At 41.4% G+C, this 15,136-nt stretch overlaps 1 protein-coding gene across 2 annotated transcripts in view; it reads right to left on the reverse strand.

Annotated features, from left to right (window-relative positions):
• vldlr (very low density lipoprotein receptor) overlaps positions 1–14,084 on the reverse strand; it is a 69,144-nt gene extending 55,060 nt beyond the window's left edge. The window contains exon 1 of one of the 2 annotated variants that reach the window (XM_080477244.1): positions 13,581–14,084. In XM_080477244.1, the coding sequence (XP_080333370.1) occupies positions 13,581–13,659 (79 nt within the window). In that variant the 5' untranslated portion in view covers positions 13,660–14,084. The remainder of the gene's footprint in view (positions 1–13,580) is intronic. The other variant, XM_080477243.1, reaches the window with a different exon arrangement.
• Positions 14,085–15,136: the final 1,052 nt, after the last annotated feature.

Below are 15,136 nucleotides of genomic sequence, written 5' to 3' on the forward strand. Positions count from 1 at the left end.
TACGTTTTCACAAAAAAATGTTATGTTTGGCTGGGGTGGTGCCAATTATATTTTGTACAAGTAGGTTCTTACTATACTGGTATATACACCAACTGTGACCACGAGATTTCACTGCATGGCCAGAGAATGCCGCTACAATACCACAGAAAAACCCAATTACTACCGTATTTACCAGACAGAGGAAAAAGAAAAAGCTCCACAGCAGATTTTAAAGTAAAACTTATAACGTCTGCATTAAAAACAGAAACGGAGCAGTTCAGAGTGAGAAACACATGATAAGAGACAGGGAGAGAAACAGTTACGGTAATGAAGACAAAGACGGCTCATCGCGGACTAAAAGTTGGAGGTTCTGATTCAGGAGCTGCTGGGTGTCTTAATGCAGGTACATCTGGACATGGAAAAACAAATGTTCTTGCGCACCAGTGAGACGTTTCTTTTTTTCTGCTTTGTATTTTTCAACAGATATACGGTATATCAAAACCAGCATTTTAACATCTTATATTTTAGCTTCAAGCATTAACCTCAAGTTATCAAGTATGAAAATCTCACATGTGATAATTCAGTACGCCCCCCCCCCCCCCCTTGAGAAACAGAAATAACTTTTTTATCCATTTTTATCCCATTGCCAAGTTCTCAACAAAAACAAAAAAATCCAGCCACAGAAAAACAAACATTACAGCAGCCATTTGTTTACATCTTTTGGTCTCTTTTCTGAAAAGTCACTGTGAGCCCGAAGCAAACCAGACAAGCGTGACCTTTTTCTCTATCGTTTCCCAGCTTTGCTTCTCACCAGATAACCGCACAAGTGTCAACACAGCCTTAAAGTTAAGAATTTGACAGTGTGCATTTCAATGAGCAGCGCCAGCGTGCCACAGGGAATAGACATTTAGACATTCAACTATCTGGTCTCATTTAGACAACGGTTAGCAAGCACCAGTCTAAGGATGCAGAAAACCCTCAGATATCTAAACAGCAGGATTTCCTGACATTTTTCATGCTGCTGAATTAAGACAATCAATCGCAGACTATTCCTTGCAACATTCGCAACGCTTGCAGAAAAAGGAAAACAAACTAGTTTTACAACTAAATCTCTGATTTTATAACTATTTTTGGTCAACAGCTTACAAATAAACAGGGGAGCGCCGCTGAAGGCTTATTTTGGATTTATGCCAAAGGAGGAAGGCGGTATTTTGTTTAGGTTGCGGCATATTACACAATCTAATCTTGATGAATCAACTACAAGTGTACCTTAAATATAGAGACGCACAGCATTAGATTTTCTGCCAATATTACAGAAGTCTTCTCTGAAAATGACTCCCATCAAGCAAAACAACCCTTTCCTTATAAAAATATTAGCCTTCGCTCAGAGAGGTTATAATGTCAAAGCTGTCTTGCATGTTAATAGCTGTGACCAAAATGAGCACTTTGCAGCCACATATTCAAAACTCAAAATTAAAGCTCAAATCGTTAAGACCTCTAAATCTAGATTGAAGTAATTTTTGACATTTTACTGATAATCTCGTTAAGTCGGCAGATACAACCATCAGCAGAAATAAAATGATAATCCTAATGAACACTTTCACTTCAGAGGGTGTGGTAGCATCTGTATGTACCCATCGAGCCCGAGGCTCAACAGCCCCCGATTCAATTAATCCACACAATAGAAACATTTAGCACTTTTTTTTTTTTATGAAGATAATCAGATTCTGTCTTCTGGGAGAAAATGTTTTGTCAATTCGTAACAAGTTGATTATACGATGTCAACTTACACCATCTCCAAGACTCAAAAATAGGAATTGCAAGTTACATTTATTTCATTTGCGTAAAAAGAAAAGTAATTTTAGGATGGAGGCTTAGGAGCTGAATGAAAATCTAACTTTGGGCTATGGCTGGACCAGATTGTGATGCATTAAATGAGACATTTCTACAATCGGTTTTCAATGTAATTTTAGAAATGCATGTTATTTTTGTGCAATCAGAAGAGCGAGACCTGCCTTTCTATTACAGCCTCAAAAACATTTTACTAAATTCACAGGGAAGCAGCTTCATTTAGTTCTTGCCTCGTGGGTGTTTGAAATACACTTCAGTCAAACCTAATACTGTAATGCGGAGATGAAACTCATCTCAGGGCAAGTATCTCCTGCGGAGATTGTTCGTTGACACAATATCTACAGTCACATTATCTACAGTCATTGAAAAGTACTCCATCTTAACAGGGGTCCTGTGAATAAACTCCTGAAAATAAATCGTGCTCAACAGCAGAAATATCCATCCTGGTTTATTAGGTTGAGCATCGTTAGAAGCAGCAGTTATTTCAGATAAGTTCATCGCATTTTGAACCTGATTGAATATTTAAGCCTGGTTTTAACATACACACTGCATTATGGTATAAAGGACAAACATTTCACATTAGATTCACTCTCTGGACACATCGCATTAAAAAAAGATCAGATAATGGGCCGTACACAGATTCAGCCAGCATCTTGCTTTTGGGGAACTGGTAAAACTAAACCACTGGATTCAATGTTGTGTTTGACAAGTTCAAACATTTTTCAGGTTTTTTTGACTCCACCACTTTGATTTAGCTTTTTATTCCCCCTGGAGGCTTTCATGTCTCAGCAAGGCTGCAGAGCTCCAACTGGATCCCTGATTCAACAAAAGTCTACAGTACTGGTGAACACCAGGGCAGCACAACATACTGCAAACTTATTAATATGACGTCAACATGCACAATACACAGATCAAAATCATGACGTAATAATTGGGGTTGCAAAAGAATGGAAACGTTCGGTAAATTTCCATGGGAAGTTAAGCTGGGGAATTTTGGAAATATGCGTTATAATCAATTATGTTTTGTTGCCGTGTCAATGCAGAATTATCCTAGTCCTCCTTGTGATGCATCATAGGAATTATTAAATTCAATACCCCTTAGTTAAACATTAGCAATACAAATATATCACCATATAATATCAAAACTTAGTTTACTTTGTAATTCACAGGTTCAAATGTGTGGCTTCCTTCGATGTTTGTGTTCTGGGCTCAAAAGTGATCCAGGATTGTAGAAATGGTCTGTGCATGTGATGGAGGAATGCATGGTGCATATAGGGGGCGTGGCCTCAACAGCCCAGCAGTGAGCTGTGAGCTACCTGCATGTGATTGAAGAATGGCATAAATATTCAACTGTACTTGCATGGAATCTGGTAGTTTTAGTAAGGACTACTAATACATTTTCCACAAACAAGTTCACAAATTAAGAGGCAAACGTCAATTTGATAAATTCTTGGTTTATTCCGAGAAACCCCCCATTAATTCCCATATATTCTCCAAATTCTTGGAGTTTTGTAACCCTGATAATGCTCAACATTATCAGGTTAACCAAATATCATGCAGTCCTTGTGGACACACCGACTTTCACTAAGAAAGGCAATGGGCAGTTTGCCAGGTCTGGCTTTAATTCTAGGAAGTGTCGAAATAGCTGTATTTAATAGGCACTAATCTTGTGAGCAGTAAGAGTCCAACAAAGAAGGTCCCAGAAACAACTTTGTACCTTTTACCTTTGCAAGTCTTTTTTGGAGTCAAGCTTATTCTGCTGAATGAACGAGGCAGCCAACAACATCCACCAGCCTCACAGGAAAGGTCCTTCCTCATTCATCCTCCACAAACGCAGCGAGCCAGCAGCTTTCCATTCAACCACACTGCACCAGCTGTACTTAAAACCACAGTCAGGTTACAGAATACGGACTGCTGACCTTTTGTTCACATTACCATTTCAATCGCCACAATCAAGGCAGAGCAGATCACGGCGCATCCTAATCACAACACATTGGCACATGGGCCCATCGGACAAATTAGCAGCAACATACAATGGAGGGAGAGAAATCTTTTGTTTCCCCCGGCAATGAAGCCGACACATCCACAGACAGTGGACAAATAGTAATTTCAAATAGGGGGGGGGGGCTCTTCAATGCATCCAATTTCAGTACAGCTGCTGCAATATTCAAGACTGTTGGAAAAAGATGAAAGGCTGGTTGCTATCCAGTGACTCAGAACTTACTATTCAGGCAAGGTTAGACATGGGAGGGGGGGGGTGGGGGTCCCAAGGCAATATCATTAGAAATGAGGTCAAAAAGGGAATCATTTTTTCAATCTTTGTTTTTCAGATAAGTCTCTTTACAAACATTCAAAGACATTTTACTCAAAGACTCTTGTACACAGACATTTGTATGGACAGACGACCAAAATGGTAGTTTTATAGACGAGTCACCCAGAATAAAAAAAAACTGCATTCTGCAACACCAACTTTTGGGGACTATTACCCAGTTTTATTCACCATTTTCTGCAGATTTACTTTGAGATTAGTTGTACTTCCCCTTCACAGGGAATCACAGAAGTTTCACTTAATATTTTCTGCTCCTTTCAGTCTTTTAACTTTGCCCAAGCAATAATTCAGCTTTTTGTGAGGTGACAAACTGAGATTTATGACTTGCTGCCTGTTGTCCATACAGCACACTTCACTGGGCTGTATGATTATGTACAGGTTTGGAAGCAGTCCAGTAACGGTATACTTAAAGCAGGAGTGTGAGGGCCTGGCTGGTATTTAAGCTCATTTTTAAAAGCAGGAACATTTAACAAGAAGGATACAATTTAAAAAAGGGAATCTTCAAGCTTGATTTACGTCAGGACATGTTTTTTTTGATGAGGTCAGGAGAAAAGAAAAACATAACTGATATTTAGTTACTTGAAGAAGAGGAAGCAGACAGATGACTCAATGCATTTCATAAGCCTCTTCTGAGGCTCAGATGTACAGACTGAACGGCTAATATGAACCACTGCATGAATAGCAACTGATGTTTAGAAAGTATCGTCAAACCAGATGTTACGTTCAGTTTAACAGGAGTATCCCACTGCTAATGCTAACTGGGACCCATCCAGCAGCTTGGGTTGATTGGCCAATTATTTTGTGTAAAGTACAACTTAGCACAGCTGAACATCTTATCAGAAAATGATGCTATCATATGAGCTTCTCATTCACAGCTGGATTCCGTGGGCCCTGATCCCACCACGAGTGGATTTACTCCAATAATAAACTGCAAACGGCATGTAAAATTAGCAGCGCTGGAGTCATCTGCTCAAATTTGCCATTTCCCAAGAAACAAAAGGCAAATTCGCCCTCCTGACATTAAAGCAGTCAGTCACAGAGGGCGCTTACATGCACACCAGCAGGAGGGAACAGAATTAACCTTTTGGCTCACCTGCCAACGTGACTGGGAAACTCAAAGTTACTGAGCTGTGGAGTCGCCGCTTTCTCCTGCCGTCTCGCTGCTTCTCGAGTGCTTCTCTGGCCGGCTCCATGTCAATTGTCTGAAAATCTATACGCTGTGTCGCAGTAGTGGCTTCTCCAGAAAACCTTTAATCGTCCCCACAACTGCTCACAATGAGGCGCAATCACTTTGGACCAGTTAAAGAACCAGTCCAACCAAGTGCCCTTTCACTGCGGTACTTTCAGGCGACTAATCACAGCTGATCAGCATGCGAATGTTTCATGTCACCCGAGGCACTGTGCTAGCATTTTTAACCATGTGGCCAAACTTCTCCCAATGCAGGTCGCTCTTGTACAACACAAGACCGAATGCTGCCACAAAATGTATATTCAATCCTCTATGCTGATCTGGTTAAAATTGGAACCAAGAAAAGGAGCACATCTCAAAGGCAACATCATGCATTAGGCATTTATTGAATGTCATGTTGCAATCGCATTATTCATACCAAGGTTCCCAAAATGGAGCACACCATGAGCTATTGGGGGAGGGGGCAATGCAATGATCATCAACATGATTACAGCATTAGATGTTAAAAACCCAACCAATCAAAGCAAATTTTCAGGCTGTGACCACAGTTGTGTTGTTTCCCTCTTTATTTTAAAAGCCGTTTTCAAGGTAGGAAAAGTTCTTTCTATGGCTTCTACATTTCTCCTCAGGACGAAACATTACTCATGCTCACAGCCCATCGTACAAAGCGGTTTTAGTTAATCTTAATTGGGCCAGACAGGTAAAATAGTGCCACAATAACCTTTAAAGTTAATTTTGAAAGTTTTGTCTTGTTGTGGCACAGAGTGTACATGATGGAATGTATATTTTAGCAGAAGGTTTTGTAATTTGTACCAAAAACTACTCCCGTCTCAACCTAAAGCCAATTTTAATGATGGGTTTCCTGGGCCAGATTGAAACCTCTTGGGGGGCCAGTCTTGGCCCAAGGAGCCTTACAGTAATAAGAGGGATCCAGCACAAATGTGAGGTTTCAGACTGTGACCATCTTTTATTCTGCAGCGTCCCCTCACATACAGACGCTGCAATTAAAAGGCTTCACCGGCATTCATCAGTCCAGCGAGCACATGCAGAAACTAAACAACTTTACAAGCTCATTTCTCATGCCTGAGTGTTCAGCCTCCAAAGGTCACCGGGTAGCTCAACACCAGCTGAAGTAGCTCGGCATTAATTCTGTTCTGTGAATCCCATCAATGGATGAAGCTGCTCCATCAACGGCCTTCAGAGAGCAGACAACCGATTCAAAGTAAAATACACACAGAGCAGGTGCAGCTTTATTCAACTGCAATGCATGATGTGAATTGTTCAAGGGCAAACTGAATTTTCTAATGTCTGTGGAGCTCCTTGGTCAATTCTGCTTTTTTCGTTTTTTAAAACACTCATCACAACAATCTAACCATAAAAACATTGCATTCTGCTCAAAAATTCATTCAGGAGTGTAACCTGTGAGAAACATTCCTCCTCAGCTGCAGTCGTCGCTTGAGTCATTACATGTGAATCAGCATTTAAAAGATCTATTCTAAAAGATCCTGTGAACTTCTGTTCTCTCCAGAGGCCGACGGTTCACGTCAACAGAAAAACTCAAGACTCATCACATCGGCCTGACCTGCTGATCGCTGCTGACGCACAGCAAGACGCTGACAGAGCTGGAGCCGAGGGGGTGATGAGGAGAGGAAGAAAAAAAAAAAAAAAAGGGTAGAAATGAAGAATGCCCGGGGCTCCCGATGACCGTGCTGATCAAAACAAATCTCTGAGAAAACCAAAGCCGGCAGAACGTCCGTGCGGCAGGCGAATACCAGCAATTCATTTTGCTGAATCCAGATCCATCTATCAACGCTCGCTCCCGCCTGCTGCTTATTTATTAACAGATTCTTTGATAACGCGACCGTGAAAACGTGGGTGCGGGAATTTAAATTACACCGACATTCACTGGCTGCTTTCAGGGAGCACAGAGACGTATTATCTGTAGGGGGTAAAGTAGATTAGGAGAAAACCAATTTGAAAGCTGTATCCGGCGTTATGTAATGAGTTTAAAGTAGTATTTAGAACTGTCACCAACTACATCCTACACAAAACACAAAAGCAAGCAGAACAGATCGAGTAACTGAGACCCAGTGGCAGCTATGTGTTTGGCTCCTGTAGGAGAAAGTCAGGCATCTACACAGAAACCCATCGACCTGCCGTGTGGGAAACCACACAGCTGCACGATCAGCACAGCAACCGAGAGTATACCAACTTGTATAGTTACTACCGTTTCTTTGCAATGTCAGACTCTGATCTTGCAGACAGCTGAAGAGAGGAGGAAGCTCCAGGCTGCAAAGTTAAGAGACCACAACTGTTCCTGCTGACTTCAACTTAAGTGTCTTTCTGATGTTTTCACAAAAGTTTTAATAGGAGTTTCAGAGGCAGCAACACTTTTCCTGTAGATGCAAACAATCAGCCGGGGGCAAAAATTCTGCCTGATGGATGACCTTGCTCCGTATAAAAATGAACATGCACACAGATATAAACAACACAGAGACGAGCCGTGAGGTCAGCCATGCTACGGTCACAGAATAACTGCTGACAAAGTAGCACCGAAACATAAATGATGAGGTGGATTTGTGAATACATGCATGACGAAGGGTGCAGAAATCATGCAAACTGAGAAGCAACAGCCTTTTCACAACGTCCCCCTGTAAGGCAGCGGTGTCAAACACATTTTAGTTCAGCAGCCACTCTGTCCAATTTCATCTCGAGCAGGCCGGACCAGTAAAAATAGTGACATCATAACCTTTTAATTTAAACTCTTTGTTGTGAGTATATGTGATGAAAAAAACAAAAAAACAAACAAGTACTATACATGATGAGTACAATCTGGAATCGGAAGAAAAAAGTGGATGGAAGTTTTTTTTTTTTTTTTTTTTTTTTTAATAAACAGAGGGAAATCAACTTTCATATTTGAGGAACCAATTACACCTACAACACAGACTACAGCTGTAAAATCTGCCATTCATCTTCCTATTTTTTTGTAAAAAAGCAGCCCGAAATGTCAGATCTGCACATCAGAAAGGAAAGACATTCAGTTCCACCCCTTCCAGAAACTACTCACTGTTTTAAGCCTTTTAATCACCCAAAGTTTCCCTTTAATACAAATGCTGCAGTAGCTAACTTGGTTTACCAATCCATCCATTACCCAATGAATATTTGAACAGAATCCCGCTGCTTCATAAGGAGAAGAAAAATTGCTCAATTATTAATTCAAGATTAATTTCTACATACTCATTTATTCAACTTCTCAGGACAGATTTATTTCACAGCCTTTAGTTGGAAATAAACAAAATGGTTGTGCATTCCAAAATGCTTCATCCATTCAATATGAATCTTACATTTTGTGATTCACAAGTAAAACTTCATTAGTCACCAAGGCTTAGTGGAGGAGTGTAACACATTCCAACAAGTCACACACTTGCACTTCACGACAATAAATCTTGACGCTACAGAAAACTGGAAAAAGCAGCACACATTAAACTTCTGTTCAATGTTGTAGAAAAGTCCACAAAAGGTTTAAAACTCAACATTTTGTTACAGAAAAGATTGACAGCAACTTTTTTTTTTTAAAAACCATGCCCCTTTACACAGAAACACTGTTCATTTTTGTAATGAAACCTCACACACAAGCAGAGAACAATAAGCTAAACTAACAATGGCGGGTACACAGACATTCACATAGACAGACAAAGTTGGATTGCCGTTTCTGGCGACTTTCAACTATAAGAGTTCCAGCAGAACATGGACTGGGAGTCACAACACTCTGGAGACCGCCATTGTTGCTCCTGTCGATTTACTTGTGCAGAAGAACTATCTACTACGACCGAGGTGCTCATGCGTGGTGTGAAGTTGTGTTTTCATATTGTTTCCACAGAGAGAGTCGGGGCATTTTCAAAATGCTCCACCCTGGGAGCAGCTTTCAAAAAGTTTTGTTTTTAGTGGCGCCGAGCACCGTTGTAAACAAACACTTGAAGCACAATGAAAGTTTTCCCATTTGCACTTGAAAACCTAGGAGCGGGTAAAATAATGCTACTCCTCACTACCAATGGAAATATCAAAGAATCAGCAAATATAATCAAAAACACACAAATTATAATTAATGGGCACCTGCTGTGAAAAACACCACAATAGTAGATGTTCAGGTTTAGTCAGATCCAGTATTAAACACCGCTGATTATTCTCATCTTTGTCCTCTCTGATCAAAGTTACACTACAAAGTAAAGTGATCACTGCAGAGGGAGGTCCAGCTTTTAATTTTCAATTCTACACTAAAAGACTCACTTCAAAAGCAAGAAGAAAACCCCTTCTGCATGAATTCACAATGAAACCTTGTTTAATGGCTCAGCTTTGAAATTCTGGACTGAAATGATCAGTGATTCAAGTTTTTTTCCGTCACATACCTTGAGCCAACTTTTCAGAAGGCAACATTGTACTATGAATTGAACATATCTTTAAAGATGACACACAACCGAGACACGACTTTCTGAAACACATTGTTACACACCAATTCAGTGAATTACAGCCTTTATGGCATCTGGGGAAAAAAAACCTGTGCAGTCAAGGTCTTTCAGCAGAGGTAGCTCAAACAAATCCATTTCTCCCTCGAATCTTCTTACACCACTTATTTTAATTCTTACACGACTACACAACTAATAAAGCCATAAACATAAAATTAGAAACTTGCTTGTCTTTTCTCAATCGATCACCTCATTTACTCCATTTCTGCCTGAAAAAGTATCCAAACCAGGTCAATCTCCAGCCCAAACAAGCTGCTGGAAGCACAAACAGCTGGAAGAAACTGATGCTTTACTGAGTCATCTGATGACATCTTCCACCACCAAAAAGATGATTAAAAACACCATCTAAACCACAGAACTAACAGAAGCTTTCAGAGCCATGAGAAGGGAAGAGCAGCCTAGACTCAGAGGGCATTTGTGGTGTAGAAGACATCTGAAAGCCAAAATCTAAACTGAAACAAACGTGGCATTTAATCAAATACTCGCATCAGCAAGTAGCTGAAGGTTAGTACTCGTTCTTTAAAAAGTGGCATCAGTGAATCCGCATTAAAAAAAAAGTCATTATTATTCTAAATTATCACTCACTTTTATTGTTTTACCAAAATATGTTTTTGTCCCGATACATGTCAGAATGTCAAAATAGAAACTGATTCGGGTATCAGCAAGGTGTATCTATTATTAACTTAAATAGCCTGTTATTTTAAAAACAGTTTCTCATGATATTCAGTGACTTGCTAGTCCCATTAGCGAGCACCTATTCAACAGGCACGGAGCTGAAATGAGCCGTCTCCCGTCCTAAATAGTGCATCATTGTGTGCTATATAACTGCTGTCACACTGGAGGTCATGGTAATGCAATTTTCCCCAGTAACAGAAAGGGTTGCAGCGCTCTACTCCTCCTCCTCCTGTCCACCACCCCACCCACTCCAAGAATCAAGCGCACCCCCACATAGCAGCTCCCCCTCCTCCTGTAGCAGAGGATCTGGGTCTAGCATGGTATCACAGTAACCACGGAGGAGGGGGAGAAAAAAAAAATACATCCATTTTAATCAGGCCAGTGTTGTTGCTGCTGCTGCTCTCGCCGCTGAACTCATTTGCTTCTTGTTCAAGCAGGCTCATACAATCTCAATCTGTGTGTGTGTTTGAGCTTGATTTGGTGCTGAGAAGGAGGCAGCAGTGGCTACATGCTATGTGGAGTGTGTGCACATTACAAGCACTGCTTTTGATTCACCGTTTCCCCCCCAAAAGGCGATTTTCCACGGTAGGTGGGATTTCAAGAGAGAAGCCACAGATCTGTGCAGCACGGGTAGACAAACAGCCTCTCCGAGCTGATTTATAATTACACGTGCATGCGCGGGGCTGAAGGACTCAACAAATGCAGCTCCATCCAACCCATGTTCGCAGAACCGTCTGAAAACCATAATATTAACAAAAGGCTCAACATTGGGAGTGATGGGAAAACAAACGGCTTTGTTTAAACATTTAAAAAAATCACTAATTTATGGCCGTTTCGACTTTATAGCAGGGCTGTCAAACATCAGGCTCGTGGGCCGAAGTAGGAGGCTGCAATCCAAGCTGCCAAACCACCAAGCAAACGGTAAACATTTCTTAAAAAAAAAAAAAAAAAAAAAAAGGATTTTAAAAAGGGAATTTCTTCAGAGTAGCAGAGTAGGACACAACACTGAGACCAGACCTGAGAGATCTGTGATGCTGCGATGAAAGAAACGAGTACGAGAGAATTCCAGTTTAAGTTTAGTGTGTGCCTGCCACTCGCTGCTGACCAGTATTCCCTCCATTGTGTGTTTTTCACCAAAATTCCATCAGCTTTAACTGGCCAATTTTTCAGTTTTCTGCAGAAACAATTTGCGGAAATATTAAAAGTCAGCACACTACTCCCAGATTTCCTGTACGTTTCAATATGCTTTTTAATGTTAATGATCCCAACGATGCGGCGACGTGCCTAAAATCCGGCGTGAGAAATAAGAAGCAGGCATACAGAATTAGACTCAAAGCCTGTCAGGGCGAGTTTGTAAACATGTATTTCAACCGCGAGAGAAAGTTTTTCTGGACATTTCACACCAGAAGGTTTTATCAAAATTGGCTTTATCGGGAGACTGTAGTCATTTTTGGTTGCAATTATTTGGTTTTCTGAAAATAGACATTTTCCTGACGTATACTGTGAGCCACAGCAAACAAAAACTTGCAAGTTTGAATTTAAGGTGGTTATGGCACCATTTAACTCAGTCCAGATTAAACTGGTCTCTATGTGGCTGAAATGTGTTTGATAGCCGATCAAAAAGTTCACTGAAATCAAAAACCTGTTCAAAATATGGGTCAGCCTTTTCATTTAACTCGTAAAGCCAGCTGTGATGACACGAATGAAGACTTAACGTAATCATCGATGTGCAAAATGAATTATAGTTTAAGCCAACAACCAAAGATCTTTTCAGTGTACAATCAATACAAACCAGGTTGCTCACTTCATTCATGTGATAAAAGACGGCATGACATTTCTGGATCGGGGTTAATCCGGCAGGGTCTCAAGGAACAGCTCATAAGTTGAAGAATCTATATTCCAAACAAGTACTAGTATGGAAGGTTAAATCATTTTATCTCGTTAAATTGAACTAATAGAGCATGCCAAGTGTTTGGTGATTTTCGTGGATTTCTTCCATGTTTTATGCGTCATTTGCGAGCAGCGTGACATTAAATTAGCATTTCTACCTTTGCAGATAACAGATGGGAGAAGGAACTGTGTAGCCTAGGGGGTCTTGAACCCTGGTCCTGCTGTTACATAACAGATTTCAATGAGGGGCTGGACACAAACCCTCCAGGAGCCTTTCTGGTAGAACACTGAAGCACATTTCTCTGTACTGAAGAGTAGAAAAATAATGTTGAATCCTGATCCAGGATGGTTGCAGCAGTGCTGCTTTATTTAAATAGCTTTAATGACACATGTGATAAACAAACATGTGAAATGAGGTGTGTTGGACCCAAGCAGCTTGTAAGCCACGCAACAGGAAAGAGGGACACCTCTGCTCGACAAGTACTGGACCTCCAGATTGGAATAATAACTTAACCAAGGCCACTCAGGTCGTGATCATGCCTTCATTTGATTGCACTGTGGGAGATAATTGGCCACTCCTGGACCACAGTGGTCGCCTTTAACAGAGATATGGTTTTATTTTGTCACTTTCCCCACATGATTGTCTTCATTTTTCACACCGCCGTCCCTCTCCCTCTCCCCACTTCAGGAATATATAAATAAATTAGCGACCTCGCTGGGGGTGGAGATGACGAGGGAGAATCCCACAGTGGAAGTAAATGAGAAGGCAATGGACGCCGACGGCGCTCCGGAGACACAGCGGGGATTGTCTCTCAAGGAGTCCGGGAGAGAGGAGCCCTGCTCGCGGCTAATTGCCCACCGATGAAGGGTTCCAAGCTGGGCCTTTTTATCCCCCCCCCCCCCCCACACGTTTAATTCCCACAAACACCCACACAGATTTAATGAGTGATTTTAAGACATTTACGACGATAAACTGAACAGAAGTAGATTTATTTTATGCGTTTTTGTAGCAGAAGGTGCAGCCGGGTCATTCCTTCAAGGAGCGGCCAGGACAGGTGTGCGCAGCGCGGCTCGCGTTAGCTAAGCTCACCGGTACGACACAACACACACACACACACACACATTAAGACAAACACACACTTACCGTGGACGTTATTAACGCAGTGCTGGAGACAGATGAGCACCGGCAGCAGGAGCAGGATCCCTGGTGCGGACGTGACCATCTCTGGTGTGTGCGGTGTGCTAGCTGAGCGCTCGTGGGGTTATTGCCTCTGGCTCGCGCTGGACTCGCTCGGTCCTTTTAATTCCTGCCGGCTCACGCGCAAACTACGCACACACAAATCACACTCACACACACACACTACGGGGCAGCAGAGCAACACGGCCGCTTCCTCCGTCAGCGGCTGCACGCGTCACAGTGTCCGAACCGGAGCGGCCGCCGCGCCTTTTGATGTCGCGCTACAACCACGCGCCGCGCGGCCCGTCCCCCCCGCTCGAGCTGAAATCCATTTCCTCAAATTGACGGTAACGAGCAGAGCGCGAGCGGAGCCCGGTGAGTTCGTGGAGCTGCTCGGAGCCCGTCACACAGTCACAGCTGAGGAGCGTTTCTCTTTTTTTTTTTTCTTCTTCACTACGTCTTTGGATCAGTGTTAACCCTTCACTACCTGCGTCACGTCTTAAAACATCACAGCAACACATGGACGCCTACTCTCGCACGCAATTACTTTTATGAAAATAAAAAAATAAAGAACATTATGTGTGTATGGGATGCTTTTTACAAGTTTATTCCACCACAAATAACAGAAAATCATATTTTACGGGAGTTTATGAACATGAACAGAACTGCCATGAACACAAGATCTATCTATCTATCCATCTATCCATCTATATATCTATCTATCTATCTATCCATCTATCCATCTATCCATCTATCTATCTATCTATCTATCTATCTATCTATCTATCTATCTATCTATCTATCTATCTATCTATCTATCTATATATATCGATCTATCTATCTATCTATCTATATATATCGCATACCTTCACCAACACGAATGTATTACAAGGTTATTTGATCCACCACACCACTCCTTCCATCATTTGTCTTGGTCATTTGAATTGCTGCATGTCGTGACTGTTTGACACAGATGTACACACATTTTATGATATCCATGTAACCCCCCCCCCCCCCCCCCCCCCCCACGACTTTTGACCCCCAACCTCTATCCAGGGAAATAATGTCACTGCATCATGTGGCATATCAGAGGATAAGAAATTGAAAACTGAAAATGTTGACCTTCGTTTGACATCAGTCTGATTAACACTGACCGTGTTATGATGAAAATACGTGTTTGACCTTTTCTAGACCAAGGCTTTGACCTTTGTCCAAATCGCTCCCAATAGTCAATGGAATCATCCTCGGATAAAGATAAGTCATCCCTGAAGATTTCATGCTATTCAGGGCAATAGTTTTAGCGAAAAGTTGGCATCACACTGTACATACATACATACATACATACATACATACATACATACATACATACATACATACATACATACATACATACATACATACATACATACATATGTAACAATAATTATATGCAGACAAAAACATAACCTTCACCCCAACTTTCGTTCAACCCTTCACTAGTACAAAGCAACACATATTTTTTGTGCTTATGAATATCAGTAAAT

Source organism: Lipophrys pholis (assembly GCF_963383615.2).
Source record: "Lipophrys pholis genome assembly, chromosome: 12".
NCBI classification, from domain to species: Eukaryota; Metazoa; Chordata; class Actinopteri; order Blenniiformes; family Blenniidae; genus Lipophrys; species Lipophrys pholis.